Below are 14,873 nucleotides of genomic sequence, written 5' to 3' on the forward strand. Positions count from 1 at the left end.
TTTAGCTCATAAAAGCAATAATATTGGCAGAACTGTTCAAAAGCAATTACAGCCTGCTAGTCAAGGGGGCACCGTGCATTATCCTCCCTCCTTTCTTAATGCCAACCTGTCATGCTAAGTAATGGAAGCTGCCTATCCAGTTGTTTCCCTTACAGGAACAGATGTTAATCCTGTCTCTCCCTTGTAGAGAAGGATGAATTGAACCAAGCAAGTCAACGCCATACTTAGGAGAGGAAGCACTCGCTAACTCTGAATCAGTTGCTGGAATCCCACTGCCAGGAAGCTGAGCCCGTGCCTATGGCTTTCTTATACTGATATCCTGAGCATGAGCACTCCCAAAAAAATGCTGGATGCATGCCAACTATTACATCTTGAAAAAAGATCAAACTGGATTTACAGCGCAAGTCATTAACAGAACAAAACCCATCACGTTGTGATAGAGCACGACTAATTCCAGTATAATATAGTGTACAAGGGACCACCTGCATTTTAACAGAAATATTCACAAATATTTACGATAGAACTATACATTCATATATATTATTATAAACCAAGGTCACGAGGAGACACCTCAATGCCTTGTGAAGATTCTCTAATGCAATGGTTCTCATCCCAGTCCTCAAGTACCAGTCTGGTTATCAGAATATCCACAATGAATATGCACAAGGCGTCTTTGCATATAATGGAGGCGGCGCAAATAAATTTTTGTCAAGCATATTTTCTGTGGACATCCTAAAGCCCAGACTGGTCTAAAGGGGTAGACCAAGTCCATACTGAGAACTACTGCCCCAATGTTTCTGTTTTCTAGAATCCCTGGGAGCAGTCTTGTAAGAGCTTGCATAGATCTGGGGGGTGTTACATGCAGAAGGCAAACAGATGAACATAAGTCTGCTTTGAAAACTGCCCCAGCAAAACTCCCCACACACAGCTGCATGTGCTATTCAGTGCGAGGAATTTGCAGTGAAATTTGATCTGCATACTTTCCAACATCAAAAGATAGGTGCATAATAGTGGCATAGCCACAGGTGGGCCTGGGTGGACTATGGCCCACGCACTTTGGGCTCAGGCCCACCCAATCAGAGTTGCCCGGCAGCCCAAAAAGAGAGGCCCTGTCACAGGGCTGCAGTGGACACGCCGGGCGAGAAGAGGAAGAGGTCCGCGAGGTCGCCGATGGACCCCCTCCCACCGGTAGCCAAGAAGAGGAAGAGGCCCATGACGCTGCCGAGAAGAGGAGTAGAACCAGGAGGCTGGCAGTCAAATAAAAAATAAAAGAACTCACCGGAAGGCGCCTGTGCTCCTGCTCCTTCACATGTGCTGGCCCTGCACATTCAAAACCCGTGCAGCCAGTAAGTGCTCTATGCTGATTTTGTGTGTGTGTGTGCGAGACAGAGAGAGAGAGAGAGAGAGAGAGAGAAAATGGGAGCCTGCTTTTGGGGGATGTGAATGAGAGCCTACCTGAAGTGGGAGTGAGAGAGAAAGCATGTGGGAATGAGAGCTTGTGTATGTGGGAGTGGGAGCCTGCATGTGAGAGTGGAAGCCTGTGTGTTTGTGTGACAGTGGTAGCTTGCATATGAGAGTGAGAGCCTGAGTACTGTGTTTGTAGGTGTGGGAGCCTGTATGAAAGAGCATGTGAGAGTCTATGTGTGTATGTGTGGGAGTAGAAACCTGTGTGTATGAGCAGGGCATGGACGAGTGGGATCTTGGGTGAAAGAAAGCCTGTATGTATGAAAGAACATGTGAGAGAGAGTCTGTGAGTGTTTGTGTATGAAGAAGGAAGGAAAGAAGATAGAATATAAGAGACCCTGAAAAGGGAACAAGGAAAAGACAGACAAAGGGGGGGAAAGAGATTGGAAGCAACTGATTAGAAAAATAAGATCAGAGAACAAAGGTAAAAAAAAATAAATTATTTTACCTTTCAGTGATTGGAAAATACCATCTTTGGGATTGTGCATTTCTTATATATTTGTATTTTGCTTTCTCTTCAGTATTCCAGTGCTCGCAGAGCCTGGTTTCTCAGACTTTCCATTTCAGTTTTGTCTGCATGTTTGTTTCTAATTTGTAGTCCCAACTTAGGCCGGGGTGCCATTGAGAAACCTTCACGCGACTGCAGGAGCTAAAAATTGAAAAACTCCCTGCCAGCGCAAAATTGCTGTGAGGAGAGCTGCCGGCGCAAAAATAAAAGGAGGCCTCACACGCGTGCAAAGGCCTCCCCCCCCCCGCCGACCCACCCGGAGCCCCGGGCCATCGTGAGGACCCGTGGGGTTAAGCTCGCCACTCCAGCTGGCCTGCCGACTAAACGGCTTCTTCTTTGCTTTCTTTCTCACCTGAGAGAGTTGGAGTCTGAGGAAGGAGTGAGAGGAGCCTCCTCAGTGCTCGAGGAAACCAGGAGCCCCTGGCTATCGAGACACTGGCAGCGATGCGGGCGAGACACAGGCAGGGGTATCCAAACCCCCCGGAAGCCCGGCTTCAACTGAGGGATGGCCCACGAAGGTGCCTAACACCTCAGGAAGCTACACTACTAACTACAAACTAGCCTAGGAAAAAAACTTTCCCTAATGGTTTTTTTTAACTGACTAACAGGAACTCTGCCATCTGCTGGAGTCAGAGAAACACTGAGGGGCTGCAGGTGGCGCGCTCGTTATGTAGCAGTGCCCAAAGTTCTAATTGCTCTCTGACTCCATCTGCTGGTGGGAATGCACAACCCACGGGTCTGGGTATGTTCAGGAATAGGAATTTTTAATGTTGGTAAGCGCTTCTTGTTACAGAATTAAAATACTCAGAAATCCATTGTAGGGTGCATGCTAAGGCATTATTTATCAATAAGAGCACAACTAGTAGGGCCTAGATCTGATTGTCTACTGCCCACCCATGTTACCCTTGGGCCCCCCAAAATTCAGTTCTGTCTACACCAGTGGTGCATAAATTAAAACCTCGCCTCAGATCCCTGCCCCTGCCAAAACGCCCTCCCTGCATATCGAGCGGGCAATTTTATAAAACGACCTTTCTGCAGGTAGAGCAGTGCTTTACCAGCAAAAATACCTTTGAAAATGATTCTCCCCATTGCATAAGAAGCAAACCTTAAACAGATACAAGCCAGATGAATCTTCTCCAAGAAATATATTGAAACAAGAAAAACAATAGTGAAGTTCCACTTTTTTTTCACTGAGTTTGTCTGAAACGAGGAGGTTCGTAAATGCAGTACTACCCGGACACTGTATGAACCAACGGCTCTTTAACAAAGAAAAGATATGTAGAAAGCCCGCCGGACAATAGAAACACGTTAATATCGATTAGGTGACGGCTTTCCTTTTTGACAGGACCACCTGTTGCCAGATCACTGGTTTTGTTACTTTCACTTTATGTAAATTTTAATTTGAATGCTTTTAAATTTTAGCCCGCCTAGAATAGGATGATAGAGAAGGTAGGAAACATGTACACAGCCTCATCCACCACTGGAAAGTGGCAGGCAACACAAACTTCAACAGCATTTTATCATGGCAACCTTCCCCTTCTCACCAAAGGTTAGTGCAAGTGTAAACTTTCAAGCAGATCATAATGGACCGCAGTATTTCCTGCTCACAGATATCAGGAAGATGCACTGTCCACCAGCAATGCCTAAAAACCCAGGTAGCAGAGCTCCGCCAACCAGAAGCTCCCATCTGAACCCGTGTTGCTACACCAGCCTAAGCTGTGCACAGTTAATTTGTGCTCTCTTACGTCTACAAACAGGAGATGCAGAAGCGCAATCCTTGCTGCATGCTCTGCCTGAAATTTTGCATGAGCTGTGGTCACACATTTCCTTGCATAACACAGGAAGGCTTTTTACCTGTAAGCATAACTGTAAAATCCCAGCCACAGGCAACCTGCACCACATGGGAGCTGGACAGGGCAGTGCAGAGAGTGAAGCGCAGGACATCCCTGGTATGATTCAGACCCAGCTGCCCCTCTTTGTTCTGGCCACATACGAACAGCTCCCCAGCAGCTGCGAAAACAAAAGCTCTGCTTCCCATCAGACTCACCACACACCAAGGCTTTACGTACTGGCTGCAGGGGACATGGGAGCAAATCAGGACGTGACCAGCAGGAGAGAAAAAACTTTCTGCTGCCTCTTCCTCAGAGCATGATCGGCTGCCCCAGTCCCCGCTTCCGACTTGTCCTCCAACGCTCACGCCTCAGTAACGTGCTGGTCTGTATTGTAAGGCGCCCCCAGCTTCTGTCTCAGGTTTACTACTACAGGCTCACTCAGCCACCCCCCTCTGCCACTTCTGAGGAGAAGAGCGATGCAGCCTCAAAGCTGAATATATAATGACATCTTTGGATACTTCACACACTGGTCATCCTAGAAAGGATTCAGCTTTCTAGAGGAGGGAATTGTATAGCAGCGAAAAAAAAAAAAAAAGAGTGAGAAAAGGCAGGGGAAAAAATCTGAAAGATAAGTTAGAAAACAAAGTGAGCTGAAGGGCTCTGGGAAGCGCCAGGAAGCCAAACTCCAGCACTCATTCTCATGATTCTGCAGTGAGGGTGAACCCGTCCTACTCCCCGAATTTTTTCCATTAGAAGCCACTGGGCGAGAGGTTACCTCCAGCAGCTAAGAGTATAGAAATGGTAACATGCATACCATACCCCTGAGGCGGGAGATGCCAGTGTGCCATGGCACCAAAGACAGACTAGGGGTTTGTTTTTTTCTTTTTTACACACACAATCATTAAAAACCAAGGCAACAGTTTCATGTGGGCAAATGTTAGTCCTTGAATTTTACCAGTTTCTTACCAGTTGTAATAGCAGAGTGCCCACCGCCTCCTGTAATGCTCCTAATGCTAAGAAGACAGACTGGGAAGTCCTCCAGTTCTTCTGGCACCAGCACATCATTTTTGTGTCCGAGACCAAGCTGTCCATAACTATTAGCACCCTAAGGACAAAAAGAAAAAAAAAACAAACATAAGTAAGTATTTGGCCATGCATGACCTTAATCCCAAACTCCTCCAACACTTGGGGAATCAGCGGACCTAGTTCCTCCCTGCAGAACAACCAGTCCACACAAGGGTCATCACTTTCCGAAATCAGGACGTCATCCACACCCTGCATCCACTAAACCGGTGACTAGGTCCTTGACCGGGTCCACCGCACTACCCTGCCGCTGATCGGGCTCATCAAACTCCTTCGATGTGTCCCCATAGCTCACAGAAGGAAACAAACTACACACCATATCACACTGCTCCTACATAAACTACACTGGCTGCTAGTCCCTTCCAGAACCACAGTCAAACTCCTGACACTGACTTTTAAGGACCCATTTGCACACCTACCAGACCACTAAGATCCTCACCTAGGGCCTTGATAACAACTGTAGCAACAAAAGAAATTAAAAGAACAGATACCCGGCCATGATCCTGCTCAGGAGCAGCACCTTCCATGTAGGACCTTCCACCAAATGCATGACTACTCCCAATTCAGAATGTTAGTTCAAGCTTCTGCTGGGTTTTTAGTAACTTCATCTACCATAGAAAAGCAAAGCATACATTAAACTAAAGTGACTGTGATAATCTGCCTGGCACCACATTCTCAGTGCCATGAACACACTGCTGCAACTTTCTGTAGAGATGTTTATGTTTTTTTGAATATGTTTAGGCATTAGTGCTGAAACCTAGTTGGTCATTACTCTTGATTTACATTCTAACTCAAGTTCTTCATTCTTTGCACCTTCTTCTATTGTTCAGCTGCTAACCCTAAGGGTGTTTTTCATATTTTAATTTTAAGCTTAGACATTACCTTTGCTTTATACATTAGTTCAGATCTTGGTTACATATAGTTGATTTATATACTAGTCCTTATTATGCACTTTATTTTATTGTTAAAATGCTACTGATCTCTGATTGCATGCTGCTAGTCTAATTATGTTGCACCCGTGCTTTGAGTGGATTTCTATTCAGAGAGGCAGGTAATAAATCCAAAAGATAAGTAACATGCAATGAACGGAGACTTGGCAAACTACCCATGCTACTGAAAAATTGCATTGTTTTCCCAGCAACTGCTTCTATGCCTTTGGGCTTCCAATTCAAATCGGAATCACCCTTGACAGAGGTTACCATGCCAGGAGTCTTCATTCTCAGCTACCAACCTCCAAGTTTTAATTCTCACTGTGCAAGAGGAACAGACTGTGGTGCCAAGCAGAACCAGGCACAACCAGCCAGCCAGTAGATGTCACCATTGTGCAATGAATGGAACTTCTGTCATATCCCCCAGTCCCTGCTGAGATGACGAGCAGGAGCTGAGTTTTAAAATCAAAACTGGGCCTCTCATGTGCTGCTGCTGCTAGCCCATTGAGACAGAAAATTGTATACTAAAGTTTTCTAAATTTGATCTGTACCTTTTTTTTTTTTTTTTAGTTTTCCTGCCACAATTTTCTTTAATAATCTATTTAATCAAGATCCATTCCTTCAGCTCGCTTCTATTGCCAAAAACAATCCTGAGAAGTTGTATAAAAACTTGGCATACACTTGCATTTTTTGCACAATTTTCTTCAGGTGTCCCGTGTCCTTGATCATTATCCTAGCCAAGTTGCTGCGCAATTCCCCTAACTGCCCGAAGAACTGTAGTGGTGACTTAGATCAACGTTCCCTACCCACTCCAGTTGGATTCAGGGGTGGACTGATGGTGATCTGGGCTCCCAGCCAGTAAGGGTCATTGGCCCCTACCCACCCATCTGAGGCTAGGAAACATTGCTATGGGCCCTCTTTCACTGCCCTATTGCGCACCCTATAATGAATATGCACGAGAGATTTGCATGCATTACAGACCCAGAATATGCAAAGCTATTCCATGCATATTCATTGTGGAAATCCTAAAAACCTCATTGGCCAGGTGTGCCTCCAGGAGAGGGTTGGGAAACACAGACTTAGGTAAACAAGAAAGGAACTTCACCACTCCAGCCTCTAACTGTAGCAATAATCAAGGAGCACAAGTATTATATAAGCCAGGGGTAGGCAACTCCAGTCTAAGAGTGCCACAAACAAGTTTGGTTTTCAGGACATAGACCATGAATATGCATTTATTTATTTATTTTTTAAAAAGTATATACTGCATAACCAGTGTAATATAATAAAAGCAGATTACCAAATAACACACACACATTCAAAATAATACATGATCAGCCTGCTACATGCCAACCCCACAAATACCCCCAGCTTTCAAAACCACCCTTCTTCATCAACCACTTCTATCTCCAACCAACCAATCCAACCCTCTCTCAGGTATTCTTAAAAGGAAATTTGTGGGCTTTGATCAACTTCCAAAATTTTAGATAATTTGACTCACTCCTTATCCATTCCAAGCTGGAGGGGCTGTAGATGTAAATTAAAATTGGCTTTAACTGATGGATTCCCTTTAACTGCAAATGCATTTTTTTACACGTTTGACCCACAAAACCCTTCATAGAGAAAGCAAACTCAAGGGTTACCCCAAGACTCTTGACGTTAGATGATACAATCAATTCATGTTCTCCTACACTAGGCTTTACTGGTAATATACAAGGCCTCTCAAATTGGAAGCACTAGACAGATCTAATAGGACCAACATGGCAAATCTACCTACATCCAAATATCACAAAATATCATCCGATAGGGAGAATAATACACCCTCCGTACTGTATCCAGGTCTAAATCCAGACTGCATATCTGCCAAGGTGTCAATGTTTTCCACACGAGTAGAAAGCTGAGACAATACCATCTGCTCAAATATTTTAGACAAAAAATGACAGGTGCACTACATCTGATAGGGCCAATATTTTCGATTTCTTTAGTGCATGAACAGTAAATCATTTCAAAAGATCATCGCTAGTGAAAAGAAAATCATGCATACAGAAAACAGCATTTCCTGAACTATTTTGTAGAGCTTGCATTAGCAAACGTACAGCAGCCGCATCAGTTTGCAAAACCGAGCACATCACTTTCAGACTGACTGCCTGGCTACACCGTCTGCGATGAGAAAACCATTACGAGGATTTGAGCGCTTGGGGGGGGGGGGGGGGGGGTTACCCAAAACACCGTAGCTGCAGAAAAGTTGATCTTTATTTGCCATTAAGACTAAGTAGGGAGGAGAACCGCGAAGGTTTTGCAAGGCTGGAGGGGAATCCCTCTGCCTCTCCCTGGTTGCACGCGACGGAGGGACAGCACATACCCAGGTAAGCAGCAAAGCAGCCTCGGCCGCACCGGCCATTGACGCGCAGCACCAGGGCAACGACAGCCTGGGAAGCCCGGAGCAGCCGCCCGCGCTTCCGCCATTGACGTCATGGGCGGCGTTGCCAAGACGACCGAGGGCTCCCGGGCACCCCAGGGCGCCTGCGCGTTCTGGCAAATGACGGCGGTAGTTGCGGGTTATCGGGAAAAGATGGCGGCGAAGCTTCGCTGGTTGACGGAGTGGATTTCTTTTCTTATTTTTTTTTTTATTGTTTGTTTTGTTTTCACTGTTGTTGCAGGCACCGCTGCAGCGCCTTCTGCCTGAAGTGAAACGCTGGATGTGTGTGGTTTTGGTCCCCGTCCATCCGCCAGCTTGAACGCTGAGCTGGGTTTTGTCTGGGTCGCTGATCTCGCTTTCCCGTTTGCAAGTCTGAAAAGGAATCACGAGACCGTAAAATGGGGCTGTTCGCCCATTGCCGCCTCGTATTGCTTTGGCCGCCCAAGGACTACTTTTATAAAAGTCAGTTCAGTATTTAAAATATCTGGACAGACCCTCCCAAACAGTTATTCTAACACACACCCCATAATGCGCACTAGTAATTTCAATACAAATTAGTAGTCACATCTTTCCTTTGCCCTCTCCTCCTACCTGTCCAGATCAGATGTTTAGGTTATGTTTCCCTACCATCAGATGCTTTCATGGTCATCTCATCATATAGTCTGGTGCTACAGTGGGATTAGCAGGAAGAAGATTGAAGCAAGTCTTTTTAGCCAAGCATTCACAACAAAGACTGCTTGCTCTTCCTGAAGATTGATCTCAACATTGTCATCTCTCTCTCCCCATCACCTCACTGGAAGCTAAGATGCTACTGGCTAAATTTCCCAAATTATCTTTGGCTTATAACTGTTCAATATCTTCTGATTCAAAGACCCCCAGACAAGATTCTTCTCTTAAATCAGTTGATAAGAACCGTGCTTTCACTGCCTTAGTAGCAGGAACCATGCTGCTAGTTTTGGCTGTTGCACTTTTCCTGCCTCTGTCCAGCAACCTGGTAACCACAGAAGTATTCCTATTTCTACAGCAACAGCAAAGAATCTATGAATCTGACTTTAAATATACACAGTAGATCCTCAACCGATATTGTTGATTTAACACTTCTGTAACCTATTTTAAATTTCTTGTAATCCGCTTTGAGACCTTTTATGGTAAAAAGTGAAATATCAAATGCCAATAAATAAATAATAAAACAAATAGTAGTTCGCTGTCTCCAACAGATGGTAGAGACCCAATGCAATACGGGGATTAGAACATCCAAAACTTGTGTCCAATTGAGCACATAGCTAATAGCGATCATCACATGCAAATTCCATGTAGATAAGGCTATTAGCTATTACCCTGGGATGCCAAAAGTTGCCCCATGGCCAAAACGCCCATTTTAATGTGGCAAATTTAATGCCTTCCCGGGAGCTGGCATTAAAGGGGCCGCTAAAAAACCCCCAAAATATCCTGGTTTCTGTGATTCCTCCTATTAGTATCATCGCGATACTACATAGGAAGAACCATAGAAAGCAGAATGATGCAGCACTCGATCCTGCTTTCTGTGATTCCTCATAGGGGGAACCACAGAAAGCAGCATCCCCAAGGTGTGGCCTGATTGGCACCCCTGCTGGCAGTAAGTGAAGGCGTAAATAAATCATTATTAAGGGCCGAGCACTTAATATCAATGTATTCACTCCTTCACTTACTACCGATTGGTCCATTCACTGTCATTTCAGTGAAAGGACCTATGAAAGGGATTTGGGCCTTTCGCTGACAAGGGTCAGTGAAAATGACCGATTGGGAACAGCCCTGTCGGGTGAGGAGGGAGCTCTGGCCAGGCTGTTGTGGGTGCGCAGCCGAGTCTCCTGGGCGCCCAATGCTGAGCTCTAGGGAGGCACAAATTACCCATTGTGTGTTCCTTTTAGCGTGGCAGCTCATTTGCCTATTGCATCAAGTGCCTCAGGAGGGGGGATGTGTGAGCGTTCAAATCACATGTGCCCAGTTTGGACACACGTTTTTTAATGCGATGATATTGCATTGGCCTGATTAGGGCTTTGTTCCAAAACTTTATGCAATAAAATTGTGTAACCTGTTTCTTTCTTAATGATCTGGTTTTCTTCTTATTTTGTTTGAACTTGTACCCAGTTGCTTTTCGAGTATTTACTAATAAAATTATTTTGGGCTTTTTCTAGGGCACATTCTGCTGTGCTTTCCAATGATGATCTTGCCAACAGATTACATGCCCTGTTTATACATAAGCCTTCCCTGTTCTGGGTCCTTGCTGCGTGCCACTGTTGGAGACAGGATATTGACCCATTGATTTGGCCTATTTTGGCAATTGTTATGTAAAACATTTGGTAGTTATTTGAGAGATTCATTTAGCGAAAACAAAAAAAAACCAAACAGATGGGCATTGTATGTCAAAAATTGTTCTACTTTATTTTTTAAACAGTAATACGATATTTGGCACAATGAACACAGTCTCAAAGCTCATGTGATGTCCACAGACTTAACAGATGCAAAAACATAGGCAATACTGCAGTTTTTTATTTAATTCACAGGGACCTGGATTAAACATTTTTAACAACTGCAGATGAAAAGCAGAATCTTAACCAATGACAATGGTTTGCCAGTTGCCTGTGCTGCTTTAATGCCTAGCAAGCACATTGGGATCTATTTGTATCTCGTTCTATTAAACCGAAAATCATTAAAAGCACATGTGGCAATGCCAAACTGTATTTTCCTTTGACTTGATAAAACTGCTGGAAATTGGCTGAAGCCTACCTACTTTAGTATTCCCACACTATAAAAGCGTCCCCTCCCCTTCCTGTTGACTTCTTTGTGATTGGATGTAAATGTTAATAAATCCCGCCCACCTGGCTGCCCATTATTGCATTTCTATTGTCCACCAGAACCTTGTGACGAATGTGTGTTTCAGGTCTCAGAGAAACAGAAGACGTGCTCTTTGTCTGCTTTACTTCCTGCTGAGCGAGAACAGGCCTGGAACCCCTTCCCAAAGCAGCTGAAAATGCTAGTACTCCGTTGCTGGCATTGTTTCTTTTTACAAGATTCTGCAATCATATTTTTAAATTATCTGGAGTAGTGACTGGCATTTTCTAATTTGTTCTACATAGTTCAGTCAGACTCTTTTGAGCTACAAACCCCATTACATGTTAGTAAACCAAATTTTTCTGTGCATCAAAAAGGAGCATTCAGATACGCCAAAATTCATTCAGTTAGGCATCACATGGACAAAAATATCAGAAAACATTAATAACAGAATAACTTGATCTTGGCATTATCCTGTACTCTAGAAACAGTGGAAACAGGTCTTAATTATGCACCCAGCAACTTTGTGATTGTAAAGGGAGAACCCTCAAAAATGTTATGGTATAGCTCAGTTGAGTGTTTAATATGCAAATGCTGTATTGTATGGTATAGCTCAGTTGAGTGTTTAATATGCAAATGCTGTATTGCAGAACTTATTTTCTTATTATTATCCTCATTAAATATGGATACACACCCAAATGGACAACTTTCTTTGATTTATGTAGAATAATTTACTTGTTTAAAAACGAAACAAAATGTTTTTTTAAACATAAGATAGAACCTGCTCATTGAGACCTCCACTGGGTGAAATATTTCTAGTCCCAGTGACGTTTCTTATTACACAAATGCTACACCTCTAACAGTATGCTGTACAATAAATAAGGTGCAACTAGAAACCCAACAACATAAAGGAAGGGATTTTCATGTATTCTAGAACATTACTACCTTTAGAACAGCAGAAATATCATACTCTCCAAATCTTCACATAAAGTGTGCTTAAGATATTAAAAGCATTACTTTAAGCCGTCTTTGAGAAACGTCTGTGTGATAGAGATGTGATGGCAAAAAACGTTTGTTTCTTTATTCATTTTAATTTTGCGGTTTTCATTTTGTTCCATTTTTTCCTGTTTCCTTTTTTGCTTTAGTACACTCCCAAACATGTAACATGTGCTGAAACGCTAAAAAAAAATAAAAACAAAAAAACAAAAAACCTGAAACACAATTTCATTATTTTTTTTTTCTGTCATTTCATTTTGAAAAGAACAAATGTTGTCGGTTTGCATGTCACATCAAAATGAAAGCTCATCCCTAATAGTGGCATGCTCTTCAATGCCCTGTCTTGTCCTTCAGTGAAGTAATATTTTAGTCTTCTAAAAATTCAGGGAACACTTTTTCAAAGCAAGTTCCGCAGATTCACTTTTTCACCTGCATAAATTGACTCTTGGAAAATTGCCCTTCCTCAATGCAGCTCACAGCAGTGAGGAGGAGTTCCTGGGTGCATGTTTAGGTCGTAGGAGAAAAAGCTTGCATGTAAATTGCATTTCCAGCTCTGTGCAGGAGTAAATGATCACGCATCATTGCAAAGCGAACGTTCATTTTGAAAATTGCTACAATGCTCCTGGGTAAAAAGTGCATGCAGTCTTTGTCCCAGTGCATAGTTTGAAAATTGTCTAAATCTGAACAGTTGCTAGCATGCACAAAGAATTTTTAATTTTTTTACACAAACTGGGCAGATTTGGAAAGATTTGTTATTTAGTCTGGAACTAAAAATGTGAACCCTGTTGTCTGCAAAACTTAAAGATAGAGAAAGAAAAGTACTTGTTACACTATAAGATACTGTATATACTTTTAATTTTGTGTTTATTATTGCAGTATCATAAATGCAAATTACAATTATATTGCATTAAAATACTTGTTCCCTGACACCTGGTTGCAAGAATATAAGGTTCACATCCTCCAATGGATTTTGCTTGACTTTCTCTGGGAATATGTGTGGGCATCCATATTAGAGAAAGAAATTTTGTTTTCTAGACAGCTAATTCATCAGTAGTTGCTACCTATCTGCATCTATTGACATACAATTGAAGTTGAGAAATTTATGCATTTGATTCTGGAAACTCAAAAGTCCAGGAAATACTAATAAGAGGCTTCTGTACTGAAGCCATAACAGTATAAAACTCTTAGCACCATAGCAATAATGAGAAGAATTCTTTCATAAGAATATAAAATAAGCCATACTGGGTCAGACCGAGGGTCCATCAAGCCCAGTATCCTGTCTCCAACAGTGGCCAATCCAAGTCACAAGTACCTGGCAAGTACTCAAACATTAAATAGATCCCATGCCACTAATACCGGCAACAAGCAGTGGCTATTCCCTAATGATTAATGTCAATTTTTGGACTTCTCCAAAAACTTATCCAAACCTTTTTTAAACCCAGCAACACTAATTTTCTTAACCATATCTTCTAGCAATGAATTCCAGGGCTTAATTGTGCCTTGAGTGAAAAAGAATTTTCTCCATTATGTTTTAAATGTGCTACTTGCTAACTTCATGGAGAGCCCCCTAGTCCTTGTATCTGAAAGCGTAAATAACCATTTCACATTTACCCGTTCAAGTCCTTTCATGATTTTGTAGACTTCTGTCATATCCCCCCCTCAACCATTTTTTCTCCAAACTGAACAGCTCTAACTTCTTCAGCCTTTCCTCATAGTGGAGCCGTTCCATTCCCTTTATCATTTTGGTTGCCTTTCTCTGTACTTTCTCCAGTACAACTATTTCTTTTTTGAGATGCAATGACCAGAATTGTACCCAGTACTCAAAGTGCGGGCTAACCATTCAGCAGTCCACCCTCGTAATGAAACCCTTCATCTTCATGCTATCCCGTACTCTGCATCTTCGATTTATTTATTTATTTGTTGAGTTTTATATACCGTCATTTGGTGAAGCCATCACAACGGTTTACAAGATTCAAAAGGTATTTTCTTAACAATTGTGAATTAAGGCTTTAATTAATGATTGTGATTGGCTTTGTTTTTGTGTTCTGTACTAAAATTTTGGATGATTCATCTACTTTAGGCCTGTCATGTTGAATATACAGCAAGCTGTTTGCTTCCTATCAAGTAAATTTTAAAAGGAGCGCGTGTGCCCATAAACGCGCTTATTGGGCATGCAAGCAAAAATACGCTCAATTTTATATAGTGCATGATCCTTACCACTCATACTCACAAGTGACAGAGATAGAGAGAGACAATCTGACACTATATATCTCCCACTGTAAGAGGGGCACTTTTAACAGGGTGAGTTTTGGGGGGGCAGTGTTACAAAGGTCTATAGACCCTTGCGCCCTAGACAGACCAATGTAACACTGCCTTCCCCCCAAAAAAAATCATCCTAAGTTGAAAGTGCCCCTCTTACAGTGTTGCCTCAGGTACAAAATTAGATTGTAAGCCCTGTGGGGATAGTACCTGAATGTAATCCACTTTGAAGTGCTGAAAATTGGAGTATAAAAATCTAAATAAATAGTGTCAGCTTGTCTCTTTAAAAGAATCTCTTTCTCTCTGCTTAAAATCTCCATTGATGTGCATTTTTGCATGAGCAACGCTTTTAAAATCTACCTGTATATGTATATATCTTATATAAGAGTAAGGAATAAGAAGGATGAACTGGGAAGAGCAAATGAGCATATCCCATATTCTGTATATTGCTATTTCTAGAGAGCATGGGCAGCTCATACTGAGGTTCTGAGAGCTAGCCTTGTGCCTGCCCTCCCAGTCGCGCTACACTCCACACCCCAATCTCAGCCCGACTCCTACCTCATTCGTGTCCCACC

At 42.8% G+C, this 14,873-nt stretch overlaps 1 protein-coding gene across 14 annotated transcripts in view; it reads right to left on the minus strand.

The window, feature by feature from the left end:
- SERGEF (secretion regulating guanine nucleotide exchange factor) overlaps positions 1-8,367 on the minus strand; it is a 656,301-nt gene extending 647,934 nt beyond the window's left edge. For 7 of the 14 annotated variants that reach the window (XM_029582880.1, XM_029582876.1, XM_029582879.1 and 4 more), the window contains exons 1-3: positions 8,176-8,365; positions 4,771-4,909; positions 3,827-3,982 (exon numbers count right to left, since the gene is read on the minus strand). In XM_029582880.1, coding sequence (XP_029438740.1) covers positions 3,827-3,982; positions 4,771-4,909; positions 8,176-8,214 — 334 coding nt within the window. In that variant the 5' untranslated portion in view covers positions 8,215-8,365. Of the gene's footprint in view, positions 1-3,826; positions 3,983-4,770; positions 4,910-8,175 lie in introns of all 14 variants that reach the window. The other 7 variants (XM_029582884.1, XM_029582885.1, XM_029582886.1 and 4 more) reach the window with 3 other exon arrangements.
- Positions 8,368-14,873: the final 6,506 nt, after the last annotated feature.

The sequence above is a fragment of the Rhinatrema bivittatum genome, chromosome 17 (assembly GCF_901001135.1).
Source record: "Rhinatrema bivittatum chromosome 17, aRhiBiv1.1, whole genome shotgun sequence".
NCBI lineage: Eukaryota > Metazoa > Chordata > Amphibia > Gymnophiona > Rhinatrematidae > Rhinatrema > Rhinatrema bivittatum.